Raw genomic sequence first — 15,599 nt, 5'->3', positions numbered from 1 at the left:
TGGGGAGTTTATATACATTCACCGGTATGCAACTAGTACCTCCTGGGGAGTTTATATACATTCACCGGTATGCAACTAGTACCTCGTGGGGAGTTTATATACATTCACCGGTATGCAACTAGTACCTCCTGGGGAGTTTATATACATTCACCGATATGCAACTAGTACCTCCTGAGGAGTTTATATTTTATGTGAATATGTAAAGTGATATACACAAAAATAACTTTAAAATCTTCTAACATATTCCATCACCACACACAAAACAATAACCTAAAAAGTTTTTAATGTGATGTGTGAGTAAAGTCCACCACAGAAAACTGTGGTTTATCATTAAAGAACTGTGTAAAAATATTAATTACCATACACTTTAGAAAGAGTGAATTTAATTACCGACAAAAGAAACTTGTCTTCATCTGTTAGGTCATCCACTGGCTTTCTTTGTTTCTCATATTCTCTGTAAGCTTTTACCTGAAAACACATATGTTTAAAATTCCTAAGCATTCGTTCTGATGCCAGGATATCCTGACAACATAAGCAAACTGAAAAGCAAATCTGGTTACTTTATGAGAATAATAATATTTGTCCAAAATTATCAAACTACTACACTTTTCTTGAAATAAATGATTTCATACGAGGTACAGCAAAACAAAAAAAACTGAAATGACATGTAACCGTCTCCAATGCCTGTGATTAATTTGTGAAATAAATGATAAATTATGAATACTTAGAAGAAGAATATCTAACTGCTAAACTAATCTTATAAGTTTCTGTTTAGAACTACCTTGGAAGATTTCAAATTATTTGTGGAAGAATGAACTAAGGAAACTAAAATATTTTAAACTATTTTCACAACAACACAATTAAAAACAGTTTTCAAACTCTACAAAAAGTATGATTAAAAATGCCTTTAGCCCATTCATACTATTTTTAGTAAGGTGTGACAGACTAAACCAATTTTAAGGGTTTCAGACTATGCACATTAAAATGCAATGTTAAATTATCTGCTTAGTAGAATAAAGCTAATTATAGTTGTAGTAATTAAGCTAATTAAGTTTTTCAAGTACTAATTGAAATTATGTTATTTTTCGAACAATAGTTTTAACACACTCTTGTTATTCGTAATATTTATTGTGCCTAAGTTATTAAAATTAATGTTACCATTAACAGTAACTTATCTTTCTAAGTTTTAATTTTAATACAGTTAGACAGATACCAAATATTAAATGAGAATATTCTTACTTCTTTTTCATTTGGCACCATTCGCAGCAGTATTTCTACATACTCTTGAGTTAGTGTCTTTAAGTCTAGAGCATTGATCGCTCGAACCACTACCTCACACGAGAGCTCCACCTTACGGTGAGAGATGGCCATATTTCGTAAGCGGTTGTGTTCCAGCATAGTTATTTTTTCTGGAACCTGTATAAAAAGTTTTTATAAGAAATAAAGACCGACAGAAATGAATGAATGCACCTACAACAATTAAAAAATTAAGATGTTTTCTACATGGGTAATTTCAAAAACCCAATCAAAAAATAATTTCAACTCCTTTAGTTACCAAACTTTTACTAAAAGTGTATCAACCAGGAACTCATCTGTCTTAAAATTCATTTCAACTCCTTTAGTTACCAAACCTTTACTAAAAGTGTATCAACCAGGAACTCATCTGTCTTAAAATTCATTTCAACTCCTTCAGTTACCAAACCTTTACTAAATGTGTATCAACCAGGAACTCATCTGTCTTAAAATTCATTTCAACTCCTTTAGTTACCAAACCTTTACTAAAAGTGTATCAACCAGGAACTCTGCTTTCATATATTTTTGCCAACACGTTATTGATAGTGTTATAATGCTCATCAGTGGCTCAGTTATACGTCAGAAGGCTTTATAATGCTAAAAACGTGGTTTTCATACCTATGGTGCGTACAGCATAGATAGCCTATTGTGTAGCTTTGTGCTTAACAACAAACAAACTATGTAACAACAAGAAAAAAACAATTGTTTTCAAATTTTTCCATACTCCTGTTTACTCTCACCTTCTACTGATGTCAATGAGGAATAAAAAAACTAACTTTGTTCTATCTGGCTTTAAATGCACCTGAAGCTTTACTAATACAATATTAATAATGCTTGGAGACGGCTTGAATGGGAAATAAAGAAAAACTTTAATATAAGTTTAACATAACAGCAAATGTACAACATTTCGACAAGGTTCTGTCATCATCAGTTATGTTAAACTTATATTAAAGTTTTTCTTCACTACCCATTTAAACCATCTCCAAGCATTATTAGTCTCAAAGTGGGCTCCTTGTCATCGAATTTAACTTTCCTCCAGTGTTTCATGCTGCAGTTTGTCTTTCATTCCTAAGTTCCTGAAATGGTCTTTCCTTCCCTACGTAAACCTACCTTGAAACGTTTACTGCAGTTTATGTCCTCTGTACGGTCAGAAAAGCCACCCTGCTGACCCAGTTTGAAATGTTCCTCAAAATCAGAGAAGTCGATAAGCTGTACAAAAAAAAGTAAACAAAATTATACAGTTAACATCAGTCCAGGTTCTTGAAAACATGTATACATATTACACACCAATAAAGTCACAACTTAAGAGTCAAGATCCATAAGAAACATGAAACTCACCTTGAAATAACACTTTATTAAAATAATGATCAACACTCATCACAAGATTCATTCAAGTTTATTAGTTTTCTAAAAAAAATTTTACTGCAGAATAGATTACATTACGCTATCAGCAGTTTCGGAATTCTACAAAACTTGTCATGTGAACTGTACTCATCTTTACCCAATGTCTTTACCTACTTATAAACACAAGACTCACCTTGTACAACTTGTCTTCATCCAGCTCAGTAAATATTGTCCCTTTCACTTGGTTAGGCTTAAGTGCTATCCAGTTAAGGGTGGGTAATTTGTACTTTGGCTGGTATTTTCTCTTGATTGTCATGGCTACGATAGAGAAACAAAATACAGTAACAGATTCATGAAAAAAAGATAGGTTTGTTAAGTATTGAAATAATTAAGAAAAAAGTTTTGTTAACAACTTAATTCAAATTGTCTTGTTTAACTAGAATGTGGACCCTTTACCAGATTTTCCCTACATGTATTGGAACTGTCTGTCACCTTATAAAATTCAAATAATAAATTATGAATTAGCTTTATGAATAACAAAAGTGGAATGCAATAGGCTTATATAATTAAAGTTACTATTCGATTGTTTTTGTTTAAGAGCAAAGCTGTACAATGGGCTATCTGTGTTATGCCCACTGTAGGGATTGAGCCCCAAGTTTTAGTGTTATAAGACCTAGAATTATTAAAAGAACAACAGATGTGAATTTCACTCATGGTTAGTTTTAAACCACTAGCATTAAGCTTGAAAAACCCTGACATAATGACTTCACAATGAAAATGAATGAATTTTTGAATACTCAGAAAACTTTTTAAATGGCCCAGCATGGCCAGGTGGTTAGGGTGCTCAATTCACAATCTGAGGGTCGCGGGTTAGAATCCTTGTCACACCAAACATGCTCACCCTTTCAGCCGTGGGGGCATTATAATATGATGGTCAATCTCACTATTTGTTGGTAAAATAGTAGCCCAAGAGTTGGCAGTGGGTGATGATGACTAGCTGCCTTACCTCTAGTCTTACACTGCTAAATTAGAGATGGCTAGCACAGATAGCCCTCATGTAGCTTTGCGTGAAATTCAAAACAAACAAACTTCTTAAACAAGGAAAGTCTTAGTTTTTAATATATTCCTGATTAGTTTTTGATTTTTAAATCCTAAATAAAACCTTTATAAATAAAAATTGTCAAAATTTTCAGCAAGTAAATATTTTATTGTGTTATGTCTCTCTATTTTTTCCCAGTGATTAGCATTTTTTTACACATTTCCTAAAATATTCATAAGAACTTTTTCAGTCAATTATCTTTCCCACACAGTTTTAAGTCCAAAATCACAACTTTTTCTACACTATACTTCTCCAAATGCTTAATAAAAAGCAACAAATAAATGTTTCTTCTAATTTTTTACCTACACCTATTCAATACAAAGCCATATTAAAATTTATTATTATTTTGACATTTTTGGTATTAATGATAAACATTAGAGACTTTTCAAACAAAATGGCATGTGTTAATTGCTTTTATAAGACTTATCACTCTTTAAAGATTTCTCATTATTATTCAACTGAAAGCTAGCATTTTTTTTTACATTAAAACAAGAAACTTAAATATGCCATGAGTTTCCTGCCTCATCAAAATTCAAACGGTGTTATAACGTTTAGATTCAAACACAAAATGCTATCTTACCATCAGCAGGAGAATTCATCTGTCCTGGTGGTGGTGGTGGTGGAATTGCAAATGACTGACCTCTGTTACCTAGAGGGGGTGGGGGAGCCACAGGTGGAGGCAGAGGAGGAGGTGGTGGTATAGGAGCAGTTATTTTTTCTTTTCCTGAACCAGAGATTCCTGACTCTAGTGATTAATTAATGCATTCAGGTTAGATTGCACAAATAATAAATAAGTGACTATCACAATGAACAGACTATGACATGCAATTTTGCATACAGTCATAAAGATTGATTTATGAACATTTTGTTGCCATCCTTTCATATATTAATACATGTAAACATATTTTGATTCTCATCTTTACTGAATTCTAACAATATCCTGAAGCAATAAAAAAATACACAATGAAAAACATCTGACCTTTGGGTAGAGTTTTCCGATGAATTTCAAGTTCTTCGATTTTTGTTTCCAACATGTTCTGTCGTTGACGAGACTCTTCATCCTTCTTTGAAACTGTTAGACGTAAAGTGTTAAGCTCTTCATCTGCTTGTTGATGCAGTTCCTGAAAGCAATTCCTTAATTATGATTTGCTATTCTCATTTTCAGCAGAATTCACCTTTAAGGATCAGAACTTATAAACTGTATAATTTTAGGGTTGATTGAAATATTTACTTATGCTTATTGATATCTTAAAATTACATATTTTGTTATCCTAAGCATTACAATTCTACAGCTAGATAGTGACTAATAATTTTATTGAAATTGTCAGGCAATAACACAAAATACATTCCAGTATGCTCTCGGTGAATTTTTATACCATGTGCTTTAAGATTATTTCAATTTGGTTATTATTTTTATTTTAATTAAAAGTGATTAAGTTTTACAAGTATGTTTTTGTTTCTACTACTCTGCAGTAACATGCTTTAAGGATCAAATTTTTTGTGGTAATTTCTTTAAATTAGTGTTTATACTATGTGAAATATTTTATGTTTTCTCAACATTCTAGCATTAGTTAAGTTACAAATTAATCTCTGACCAGTAAAAAATCCCTTTATATACTTACACTTTAGATTTATCCTTTAAAAAATAATCAAAGTTTATATGACATCTGCATGATAAAAAAAGTGACTCTTAATTTTTGATGTTTTGCTCTAAATAGAATATTGTTACGACAGCAGAAGTCATGTGACGCTGGTAACACATAATGGGTATCTTGAACGTTCCTGAAGGCTCGAGTGTTTGCTAGACACGCGCTCTTATAGTATATAAGCTGGCAAATGAAGTGATGGGGGAGATAATTGAATTGCAGACAGAGAGATATAGAGAGAGATAATCGAGTCAAGCTGTAAGTAAAGTGCGTGAATCGCTGTGAATTCTAGCGTGTGTTTAAGTTAAACTGACTGTGGAAATTAAGTGTATTGCAAAGTTGTATTGAGAAAGAATAAACTAGTTTTATTTAAGAAAGGACTTGTATCGCTAAAGTTTCTCAGGAAGAATTTCTACGGGAAATTAACAAACGACCAGAGACGTAACAATATTAATCATCTTGATTAACAGGTGCATTTAACTAAGCTGAATGATTTGTAATTTCAATTAAAATGTTTTGATCAAAAAAAAGTTTCATACTTTTAGAGCTCAGAAGAAAATTTTGTAATAATAATTCATCTGATATTCACTTTAAAACAAAGATCCATATAGGAATTGATGAGAACTGAGAAACTGAAGCTTAAACTTGATAAACAATTCAGAAGCAGTATTTTTCATTGCTTATTGAGCTGAAGCCTAATTACAACTCACAGTTTTAGCCCAAGATTATTCAACCCATAAGTCTATAACATTTTCTGTTAACTTGTTGTTGCCCAGAGGTTTTCAAGTACTCTGTTTGTAATTAAGCACAAAGCTACACAATGTGCTCCACCCACCACGGGTATTGAAACCCGGTTTCTAGCATTGTAAGTCCGCAGACATACCGCCGTGCCACTGGGGGGCTTTCAAGTACTATTCTAAGAGGATAAAGAACTTGTGTTAAATTGCTTGAATTTCTCAACAAGTAGTTCTTTGATATCAAATAAATTGTGTAAATATGAAATGTTGTATTTTTATTATTTGTTTGATTTTAATCATGACACAAGTTCCGATCATTCATACTTAAGTTGGTCGATTATCAACTGCAGTAGCACTTTAGTCCCCTAGATATTACTTAGTGACTGTCCACACCCTTATAGGGTCAACATTGGTCACAAAAAGATATTAAACAGTGTTTACGATCTAGTCTAACGATAATTGTTAACAAGTTTGAAATTTTTCAACTTTAGATGATTAAATAGCATTAAAATGCTTCAGTTTTGGCATCTGATTTGACATTTAAGGCCAAGTTCAAAGAAATGTTTCCCAGTGAACTTTAAGGTCAGTTCATATCCTTAAATTGACGTCAACTTTTGAAAAGAATCCGAACTAATATGCACTTGTGAGTAAACAGTTCTAAAATAATCACTAAAAGATTAACATGATAATACATATGTACACAGCTGCAAACTTGTGTTGAGCACTACAGTAACCTACTCTTTCTTGTTGTTTTTTAAATGTTAAAGCTCATATCCTTATAAACAACGTAAAAAATCAAATTCCTACCTGCAGTTCGTTTTTCTCTTTGGTAATATATTCTAACTGTGTTTCAAGTTCCACTGCAAGAATAAAATAATTCTAATTATTAAAAATACAACATTGCAATTAAATATGTTATGACATTGTTATAAACGGAACAGGAAAATACTACAAAAAATAAACAAGTTAACTACAATTTTCGTTCAGCTCATTTTGTTCGTTAGAAAAACCTATCATATAGGTTAACATAAAGTAATAAACAGAGATTTAAAATTGCTACCGATGTTATTTATGTTCACTACAGTGTTTATTGATTTATCATATAAAGCTACTCAAAGAGTGTCTGCACTAGCCGTTCCAGTTTTGAAGTGACAGGCAAGAGGGAAGGCAACTAGTCAACACCACCTTCTGGCAAACACTTGGGCTACTATTTTACCAACAAACAGTGGGACTGACCATCACATCATAATACCCCCACTGCTAAAATGGTGAGCATGTTCTGCGATTGGTTCACTATATTCAGCACAATTAAGATAAATATAACATTTCACAAGTAAATTAGCAATTTACCAGGTAAAAATTCCAAGTTCTTCCAAGAAATTTATTTCTGCCTGTTGTTAAGTGCAAAGCTACAGAAATGGCCTATTCGTGTTACACCTATCACCTGTATCAAAAACATGTTTTTTAGCATAATGAGCCCTCAGACTTACTGCTAAGCCACTAGGGAAAAACAAATTCATGAATGTTTCCAAGATATGGAAAGTTGAAGATCTAGATTAATGTTAGGACTGGACATCTCTGCAAGTTCTTATAATCAGATAAAAAACAGTGTATACTATGGTTATTTTTGTAGCTAAGCAAAGTCGAAAGGTTGTCCCAGAAACTTAACATCATGAGTTATATTGCAAGCTTTGATGAAAATATCCAACTTATCATGCCGGTAAGTAAAAAAAATGACTTGTCTTGGATAAAGTAATATCTATTTGATAATGCTGTCATAATGGAAACCACATATCTTGATTCATTATATATTAAAAACTATTTATTCCAGAGGAAACAATATTTCATCAAAGGTACAATAAGATTTACAAGTTTTATTCTTCAAAGTTAGGAAATGGTACATCTTGTTTCAAAATCATATTATATTACATTCAACATCAATATAAGATTGGTAATTTAACGGAATGCTCCTTAATATGTTTGATATTACAAGAATAAGTGCAAAACCATCAATCATACTTGCAGTATTAGGGCTTGATATGCTGATTGAAATTGGAAGGTGACACATGTATGTAACTACTGGTAAGCAGAACATCTTTTTTCTGTTGTATACTTGTAGGTGAAATTAATAATATAAAACCCAAGTTATATTTAAAGATAACACTGACTTGTGCTGTTTTGGTGTTGGCTTTTAATCTTTTTAACTTTTCTTCATTAGTTGTGAAGAATTCTCTTAGAATGGCCGCATCCTTTGAATCACCACGAAGAGACAATTCTTTTTTACACAGCTCCAGTCCTTTCTCTAACTCGTTAACATCTGTCAGAATGTTCTCTAGAGAAGCTACAATAAAACATAATATATATCAATCCAAAACTTCTTGCATGCATTCATAAATGTAAAGAAAAACTTTCAATATAATAAAAAACAAGAAAAAACAGTTAGTCCTGATTTTTATTAATAACACAGTTCAACTTGCATTTGAAAATGGTTCCTGAAAAATGTTGTTATAATTAAAATAAAAAAATCGACCTGATTGGAGATATATAGTAACATTTAATAGAAATGTCTGGATAAAGACCTTACTGAGGCCACATAATAATTGTAAACATATTGTATTATTTAAAATACGTGAAGTAGAAACCAGTATTGTTTCATGGCACTGTTCTTCATATAAATTAGTTTCAATAAATATGAATTTCAATTGATAACAGTAAAACCACATGGAATATAATAGAATATGTTCAGTTAGGAAGGTAAGACATTTCAGAAACGTGCTTTCGTACTTCCTGTTTGGTTGATCAATGAGATTGGCTGCACTGTTCGTATTACTGCCAAAAACAACACAATTACACAAAAAGCTAAAAAAAACAATAGATAAATGTATATATTATTTGTTTATTTATCAGAGTTATAATGCAATCAATTCTTACCTTCTTACAGAAGGATGATAAAAGAAGGCTTGTATCTGATGATTACAAGATGGCTGGGTTATTAAATTCTGTTTTTTCTTCAGTTTTTACCAATGAAGATTTAAGCAGATTCCCTCATCTTGAACAGTTGATAGAAGGAAACAAGGTTAAATGAGATGACTGCATTAATTCTAAGCTTGTTAACAAAAAATTGGGAAGTTTAAAGAATCGCATGCCTCCTAGGCCAGATAACTCCCCAAGGGTTTTGAAGGAGGTTAAGGATTGGATATATGAGCCGCTTACTACAATTTTTTGTAAGTCCTTGTATAGTTGGCAGGTGCCATAAGATTGGAAATTAGCTAATTTCACTCCTCTTTTCATGAGGAGGTAATAAAAATTGTCCCAGTAAGTATAGATCCATTAGTCTTACATAAGTTGTGGGAAAAGTTTTGGAAAGTCTGATAAAAGGTACTTTACAAAGTCATTTAACACAGTTCATAATTTTATTGGATAGTCAACATGGTTTCACTAAAGGAAAATCTTGCATTACAAATCTTTTGACATTCTTTGAAACGGTTATTGTTTATGTAGATGAGGGTAAGGGTGTAGATTTGGTGTATTGGATTTTCAGAAAGCATTTGACAAAGTGCCATATTAAAGGCTTCTAAAAAGAAAAAGAGATCTCTATAGGTGTGGGGGATAAGTTAGCTAATTGGATAGAAGAGTGGTTGAATGGAAGAAAGCAGAGGGTTGTTACAAATGAAGTTCAGTCAAACTGGATTAATGTCACAAGTGGGGTACCTCAGGGTTCTGTCTTAGGACCTTTGCTCTTTTTGATTTACATCAATGACATAGATGAAAGAATAGACAATAAATTACATAAATTTTCTGATGATATTAAGGTCTTGGGTGTTGCTAGCTGTGAAGGGGATACTGCTGCTTTACAAAAGGATTTAGATCATTTGGTGAGTTGGGCAAATAAATTACAAGATTGGCTTTTAATTATAATAAATGAAAGGTAATCCATGTGGGTTATCATAATTTGAATTACATGTATAATTTGGATGGGATTAATCTTAACAGTGTCATGAAAGAAAGGGATCTTGGTGTAATGGTTGATCAGTCTCTTAAGCCATCCAAGCAATTTGCTGTTGCTAGTGATAGGACAAATAGGATTTTAGGTTGCATCTACAGAAATATTGAATATAAGTCTAAAGAGGTTATAATTTCATTTTATAGGTCACTGGCTAGGCAACATTTGGAGTATTGTGTTCACTATTGGGCTCCTTACCTTAGGAAAGATATTGAATTGTTGGAAAGGGTTCAGAGGAGGGTTACTAGAATGGTGCCTGGGATGGAGAGGTTAAGATCTCTGAAATTGTTTTCTCTCAAAAAAAGAAGAGTAAGAGGGGATCTGATTGAGGTGTTTAAGATTGTTAATGGAATTGACAATGTTGATACATCATCTTTTGTCATACTTAACAGTGAGAATAGTAGGACTATGGGACACAAAAGGAAAAGTGGGATTAACCATCCCATTATAACTCCCCCACAGCTTAAAAAAACATTAGGAGTTTAAAACTTTTTCTACTCAAATGTAGATTATTAGGTGGTTGTCTGTTTCTACTTTTTAAATATGTCAAGTGTTTTATCTTACTAACACTTTTTCAGTGTAATATTCCAAGAAAATATTGTATATATATGTTGATTCAGTTAGTGGTTTAATAAACTAGTGAAACTCTATTGGCCAGACATATTACGTTATTTATCATAGCCAGCTATCAATATATCTATAAAACTGGGCACGGATAGGTAAATTACGAACTAAACATATGTAAGATTACTGACTAACTTCAAATCTGCAAACAATCAGCTGATAAAATAACAACAGCTGCTTACTCTACTACTACTTAATTAGAGTGTAACTGGTCAACAGGATTCGCAACTTACAGTTACAGTTTGATTCACTTCTTAAAGGTATGTTTACTTAACCTAGGCAAAGAAAAACCACTGTACTATCACAATTAAACATTTGAGAAATACCTGTTTTATTATTCTTTTGTTAGTAAATCTATATATATTATAACACTGGTCTTCTCACTACTTCAATTATTTGTGTTTGCTAGAATAAGTTGAAATAAATAATTTATGTCATGAAATTCGACGGAAAGATTGAAGCGAAGAAAGCTTACCTCCTGCAGCTTTCTCTACAAATCGTAGTTCTGATTCTATGTTGATAGCATCGGGAAAGTGATACTGGATAGTGTCCACTATGTAGTGTAGCAGGGAAATCTTTCTGTTTGCTGACTTTGCATCTCCTAACTGAGGATACAAAATTGTATAAATCCGTGGTTTAAATAAATTAAGATGCAGACGTCTTGATAAGTCACACTATTACGTACAATAAGCTCAGTGTGTTACTTTAACATAAGCTTACAATTAGTGAAACTATATCCTACACAATACTTTGTATAATTCAAAATAAGCCAACTTCACTATATACAAACATAAATAAAGCTTGTGTAAATCAAATTATATCATATTTGATAAAAATGTTATGAATTTCTGATATTTAGACTTTCAAAATTCAACAATTTACTGAACCAATAAAGTGAGTCTATCTAATTAGTCATTCTAATTTATTTTCTTTCGGAAATATTTTTTGGATTGATGCATTTTAATTTCTTGCACGTAACTGTTCACACTAAAATATTCCAGAAATTGAAACTTACTGAATCCAAACTCTGCAGTTTAAAACCATATGCTGGTCCTCTCCTTGCTCCATTCATGTAGTTACCAAAGGCTAAGATAACCTGTAAGAAATAAGTATTTATATATATATATAAAATCTATCTAGAACAAATAGAATACATATATAAATATGTACAATTAATGATGAATTTACTGGATTATTATTTGATTTTGGTAAAATTCTTAAAAATACAGTGTTTAAAAAAACTTACCTCTATAAATTTTCTTATTTTATTGGAATTTTTAATTGATCTTGAAGCTGTAATAATGGAATGAACTTGCTGAAAAGAAAAAAAAAGAAATATTATAAATTATTTTTTGTACATCTTCACTTTTCTAGTCAAATCATTCTGTTTTTTCAAGACATGTATTTATTATAAGCAATAAAAAAAAGGCAGGAGGTTTTAATAAGACGACATCTGTTGACATTATATTTAACTAAAAAAGAAACTCACAATGAAATCATCTTTGTTATATATAGGATTCTGAATTATGTTAGTATGAGGACTGGAGAAAACATTTATACTGATCAATTGAATTAATATGAAAACAAAAAGTAAATTTCCCTTAAACCTAAAAATGTAAATACAAGTTTTGTGACATTCAATTTGCAATTTTGACTATAAAAGTTTGCCTTCTAATGCAAATCGGATCAGTCAATATATATTTTGCTAGAATCTTCTTCTAGTTCTTTTTTCATCAGTTTACAAATTAAACTAAAAATTAATATACTTGATATTATACAGTTTGAAATACGTGTTTCAATACTTTAAACGATATGCACTTTCTCTGAACAGTGAAGTGAAATTTGTCAAAAGATACATCATTGTTATTATATAGGCTTAGCACAAATTTCTTTACCAATATTGTTTTACAAACTTCAACTATAAATTGTGAAACATACTATTAATCCTATGATTCACACAGAATAATTTTACAAAAAAAAAGAGAAAAAGTTGTTAGGTAACATGTATATAACAATAGATAAATAACATTATAGACTGATTAAAAAGAAAACCACTTATATAAAAGTATCATATGTTAAAAAAGTGAATTTCATGTACCAGAGGTCCAACTGAATTACAAACTTTATGTAAAAAAAAAAAGAACATGGTACAGGGTGTTTCAAAAACTGTCACAAACATGTTCAACATGCTTTCTGTCATTTTCTACTACTGGTAAGTAGGAGTTTACTGTAAAGTTACTATTGAGAATAAATAAACTAGTTTTATTTAAGAAAGGACTTGTATCGCTGAAGTTTTTCGGAAAGAATTTCTATGGAAAATTAACCAATGACCAGAGACAGTATTTACAAACTTATATTGCATTTAAAGTCTGAGAATGTTTTTTTGTGTTTGTAATCTAGGTCAATACTTTTAACGAACTGCAATAAGTAAAAAGCAAAATGTTTTGACTGAAACCTGAACCCAGGATTTTCGATTCACACCAGTGCACTGAATTATAGGGCTTAAAGTTTTAAAATGACAACTCTCGACTTAGTTCATCACAATATGCATTTTACTTTTCTTGAATTTTACCTGCGTGTTTTTTCTAGCATTCAGCGAGTTTTTCTTTTTTACATTTGATGGCGGATGTTGTGCTGCTTCTTTCGCTGTCTGTTCTTGTTTTCTCCGCTGCTCATTTTCCTGTTCAGCTTGCTGAAACAGAGGTATTATAAGTTGTTGCTTGTACACTGTTTTAAAACTAAGAATTATAAAGTGTGAAATCTTGTTCTGAACTTAAATATGCACATAAAGAAAGACTGATATTACTTTAAAATAACATCAAAAAGGAATTGGAACTGCCACTGATGTTACCTATTTTATTATTGAGTTTACAACCAAAAATATCTTTAACAGCTAGGGTACCCAGCTGATGAAACAAAACATTCTAATAAGTACACTAGAATTGCCTGTTGTAGAAAAATACAAATGTAGAGGGTGACATTTTGAAAGTTTTCCATCAATCGTCTTCAGGTCACCATCTGTAAGCCGTTGCAGGTCTATTATAGTATCCTGGTGGATTGTGGATGCTATAAAAGACATGCAACAACTTACACACACTGACTTAAAGATGGAAGACTTTTTAAACTTTTTAAACGTTTTGTAAAATTAAACTTGTATGAACTAAAACATTTCATTTTTTTAATATAGCTTTTCATGCATGTGTAATCTTTTTTTTTTTCAAAACAAAATATATCAATAGGTTTGAATATCTGCAAAAAATTTTAAATTAAAAGGGGATCTTCATGTTTGAGAACCACCAATCTATACTATAAATACCTCCATTTTTTTAAAACTATATTCAGATTATATTTCATTCCAAGGAAATCATTATTATCATTTGTCTGCCAGTTTGGAAACACAACATCAGTTTCATTAAATACTATATATTAAACAAAAACAGTAAATATTCTTAACCTAAAAATACATTCAATAATGACGGCTCAACACTACCAATCAAATGTATTAATAAAACAACACCTAGATGGGAAGATTCCAAACTTTTAGTTTTCATACTTAAACATGCACATCATGATACAAAAGCATTTTAATAGGATTATAAAAATTCAAACAATTAACGTGACATAATTAATTACATCTCATTCACAACAGAAAGTTTATGTAGAGTAATTAATATATTATGGGTATATTTCTGAATATGTTTAAGTTAAACGATTCATGATAAAATAAATACACTTAAGTAAAGTTCAAAAATTACTTCGATATATTTTTCAAGTATGAATCAATGCTTTCTTGAAATAAAAAGTAATCATTTTCAAATAATAATGTTTCACAAAACTAAATACTTCATTGTAAGTACATCTCTCACCTTGATGGCTTTTGAAAACCGAACAAACATCGAAAAGAATGTGTTTGAAGCAATAGTTCGTGCACTTTCACCAAAGTACTCTACACAGTCAGAGTAGGCTTCCTGTCAAAGCAACAGACAGTGTTACATTTCATTTCTCGTAGATCAAACAAAGAAACTTCTCTCATTTACTGCTTTTTCTTTTTTTTTTTAAGATGTTAACGACTACAGTGCAAAATCAAAATATGTTTCCTCTGGTGAAGAACAATTACTTATCAGAAATTTGAACCCTTCTGTTTTGTTCATCATCAGTGTATCTATGGAATATTTAGTCACAAAGAGTAAAAACAAAAAGCGAAACAGACACAATTAAGTTATTTCTTTTATAAATATATTCCACTTATTTTTTTTGAATACAAGATCAAAAAACAGCTGATTTTATTTGGCAAAAGAAAGCTTTTCTCCTCTTGGTTGAAAGAAATCAAATGAAGTATTTTAAACCGATTCCTTTGCTTATCGTAGTATACTACACAAAGTGTCAAAACTGAAGGCATTACTGTAAAGTTACAGAAATTTAAAGGTGATGCATGTATGTATGTGCCACTTTGCAATACACTCAATTTCCACAGTCACTTTAACTTAAACACACGCTATAATTCACAACGATTCACGCACTCTACTTACGGCTTGACTTGATTATCTGTCTCTATCTCTGCCTGTCTGCAATTCAATTATGATTAATTGTCTCGCTTTATCTGGCGTGCTTATATACAGGAATCGAGGGCACGTAGAAAAGACTAGAGTTGCCAGGAAGAGACATGATCCTTCTAGAAGCTCCAGCGTGCATGCTTCCAGCGTCGCATGACTTCCACTGTTGTAACAATACATAAATATAGTGAAAATAAGAAAGACAATATCGTACTAATAGATACATGTTCTTCTAAGAAATATGATATGAGATTAGGGATTTATAGATGCAATATATATATATACTGAGTGGTCACAAGT

General features: G+C 31.3%; 1 protein-coding gene across 1 annotated transcript in view; it reads right to left on the bottom strand.

Moving 5' to 3' along the window:
- Window positions 1–359: 359 nt before the first annotated feature.
- Window positions 360–15,599, bottom strand: part of LOC106467225 (formin-like protein CG32138) — a gene marked incomplete at its 3' end in the record, with an annotated part of 107,069 nt that continues 91,829 nt past the window's right edge. Inside the window, exons 11-17 of the mRNA XM_013927554.1 lie at window positions 6,927–6,979; window positions 4,716–4,857; window positions 4,317–4,481; window positions 2,831–2,955; window positions 2,404–2,502; window positions 1,240–1,416; window positions 360–468 (exon numbers count right to left, since the gene is read on the bottom strand). Coding sequence (XP_013783008.1) covers window positions 360–468; window positions 1,240–1,416; window positions 2,404–2,502; window positions 2,831–2,955; window positions 4,317–4,481; window positions 4,716–4,857; window positions 6,927–6,979 — 870 coding nt within the window. The remainder of the gene's footprint in view (window positions 469–1,239; window positions 1,417–2,403; window positions 2,503–2,830; window positions 2,956–4,316; window positions 4,482–4,715; window positions 4,858–6,926; window positions 6,980–15,599) is intronic.

This window comes from Limulus polyphemus, unplaced genomic scaffold (assembly GCF_000517525.1).
Source record: "Limulus polyphemus unplaced genomic scaffold, Limulus_polyphemus-2.1.2 Scaffold2533, whole genome shotgun sequence".
Classification (NCBI taxonomy): Eukaryota; Metazoa; Arthropoda; class Merostomata; order Xiphosura; family Limulidae; genus Limulus; species Limulus polyphemus.
The sequence above is the reverse complement of the archived record's forward strand: the minus strand, read 5'-3'. Positions and strand labels throughout refer to the sequence as shown.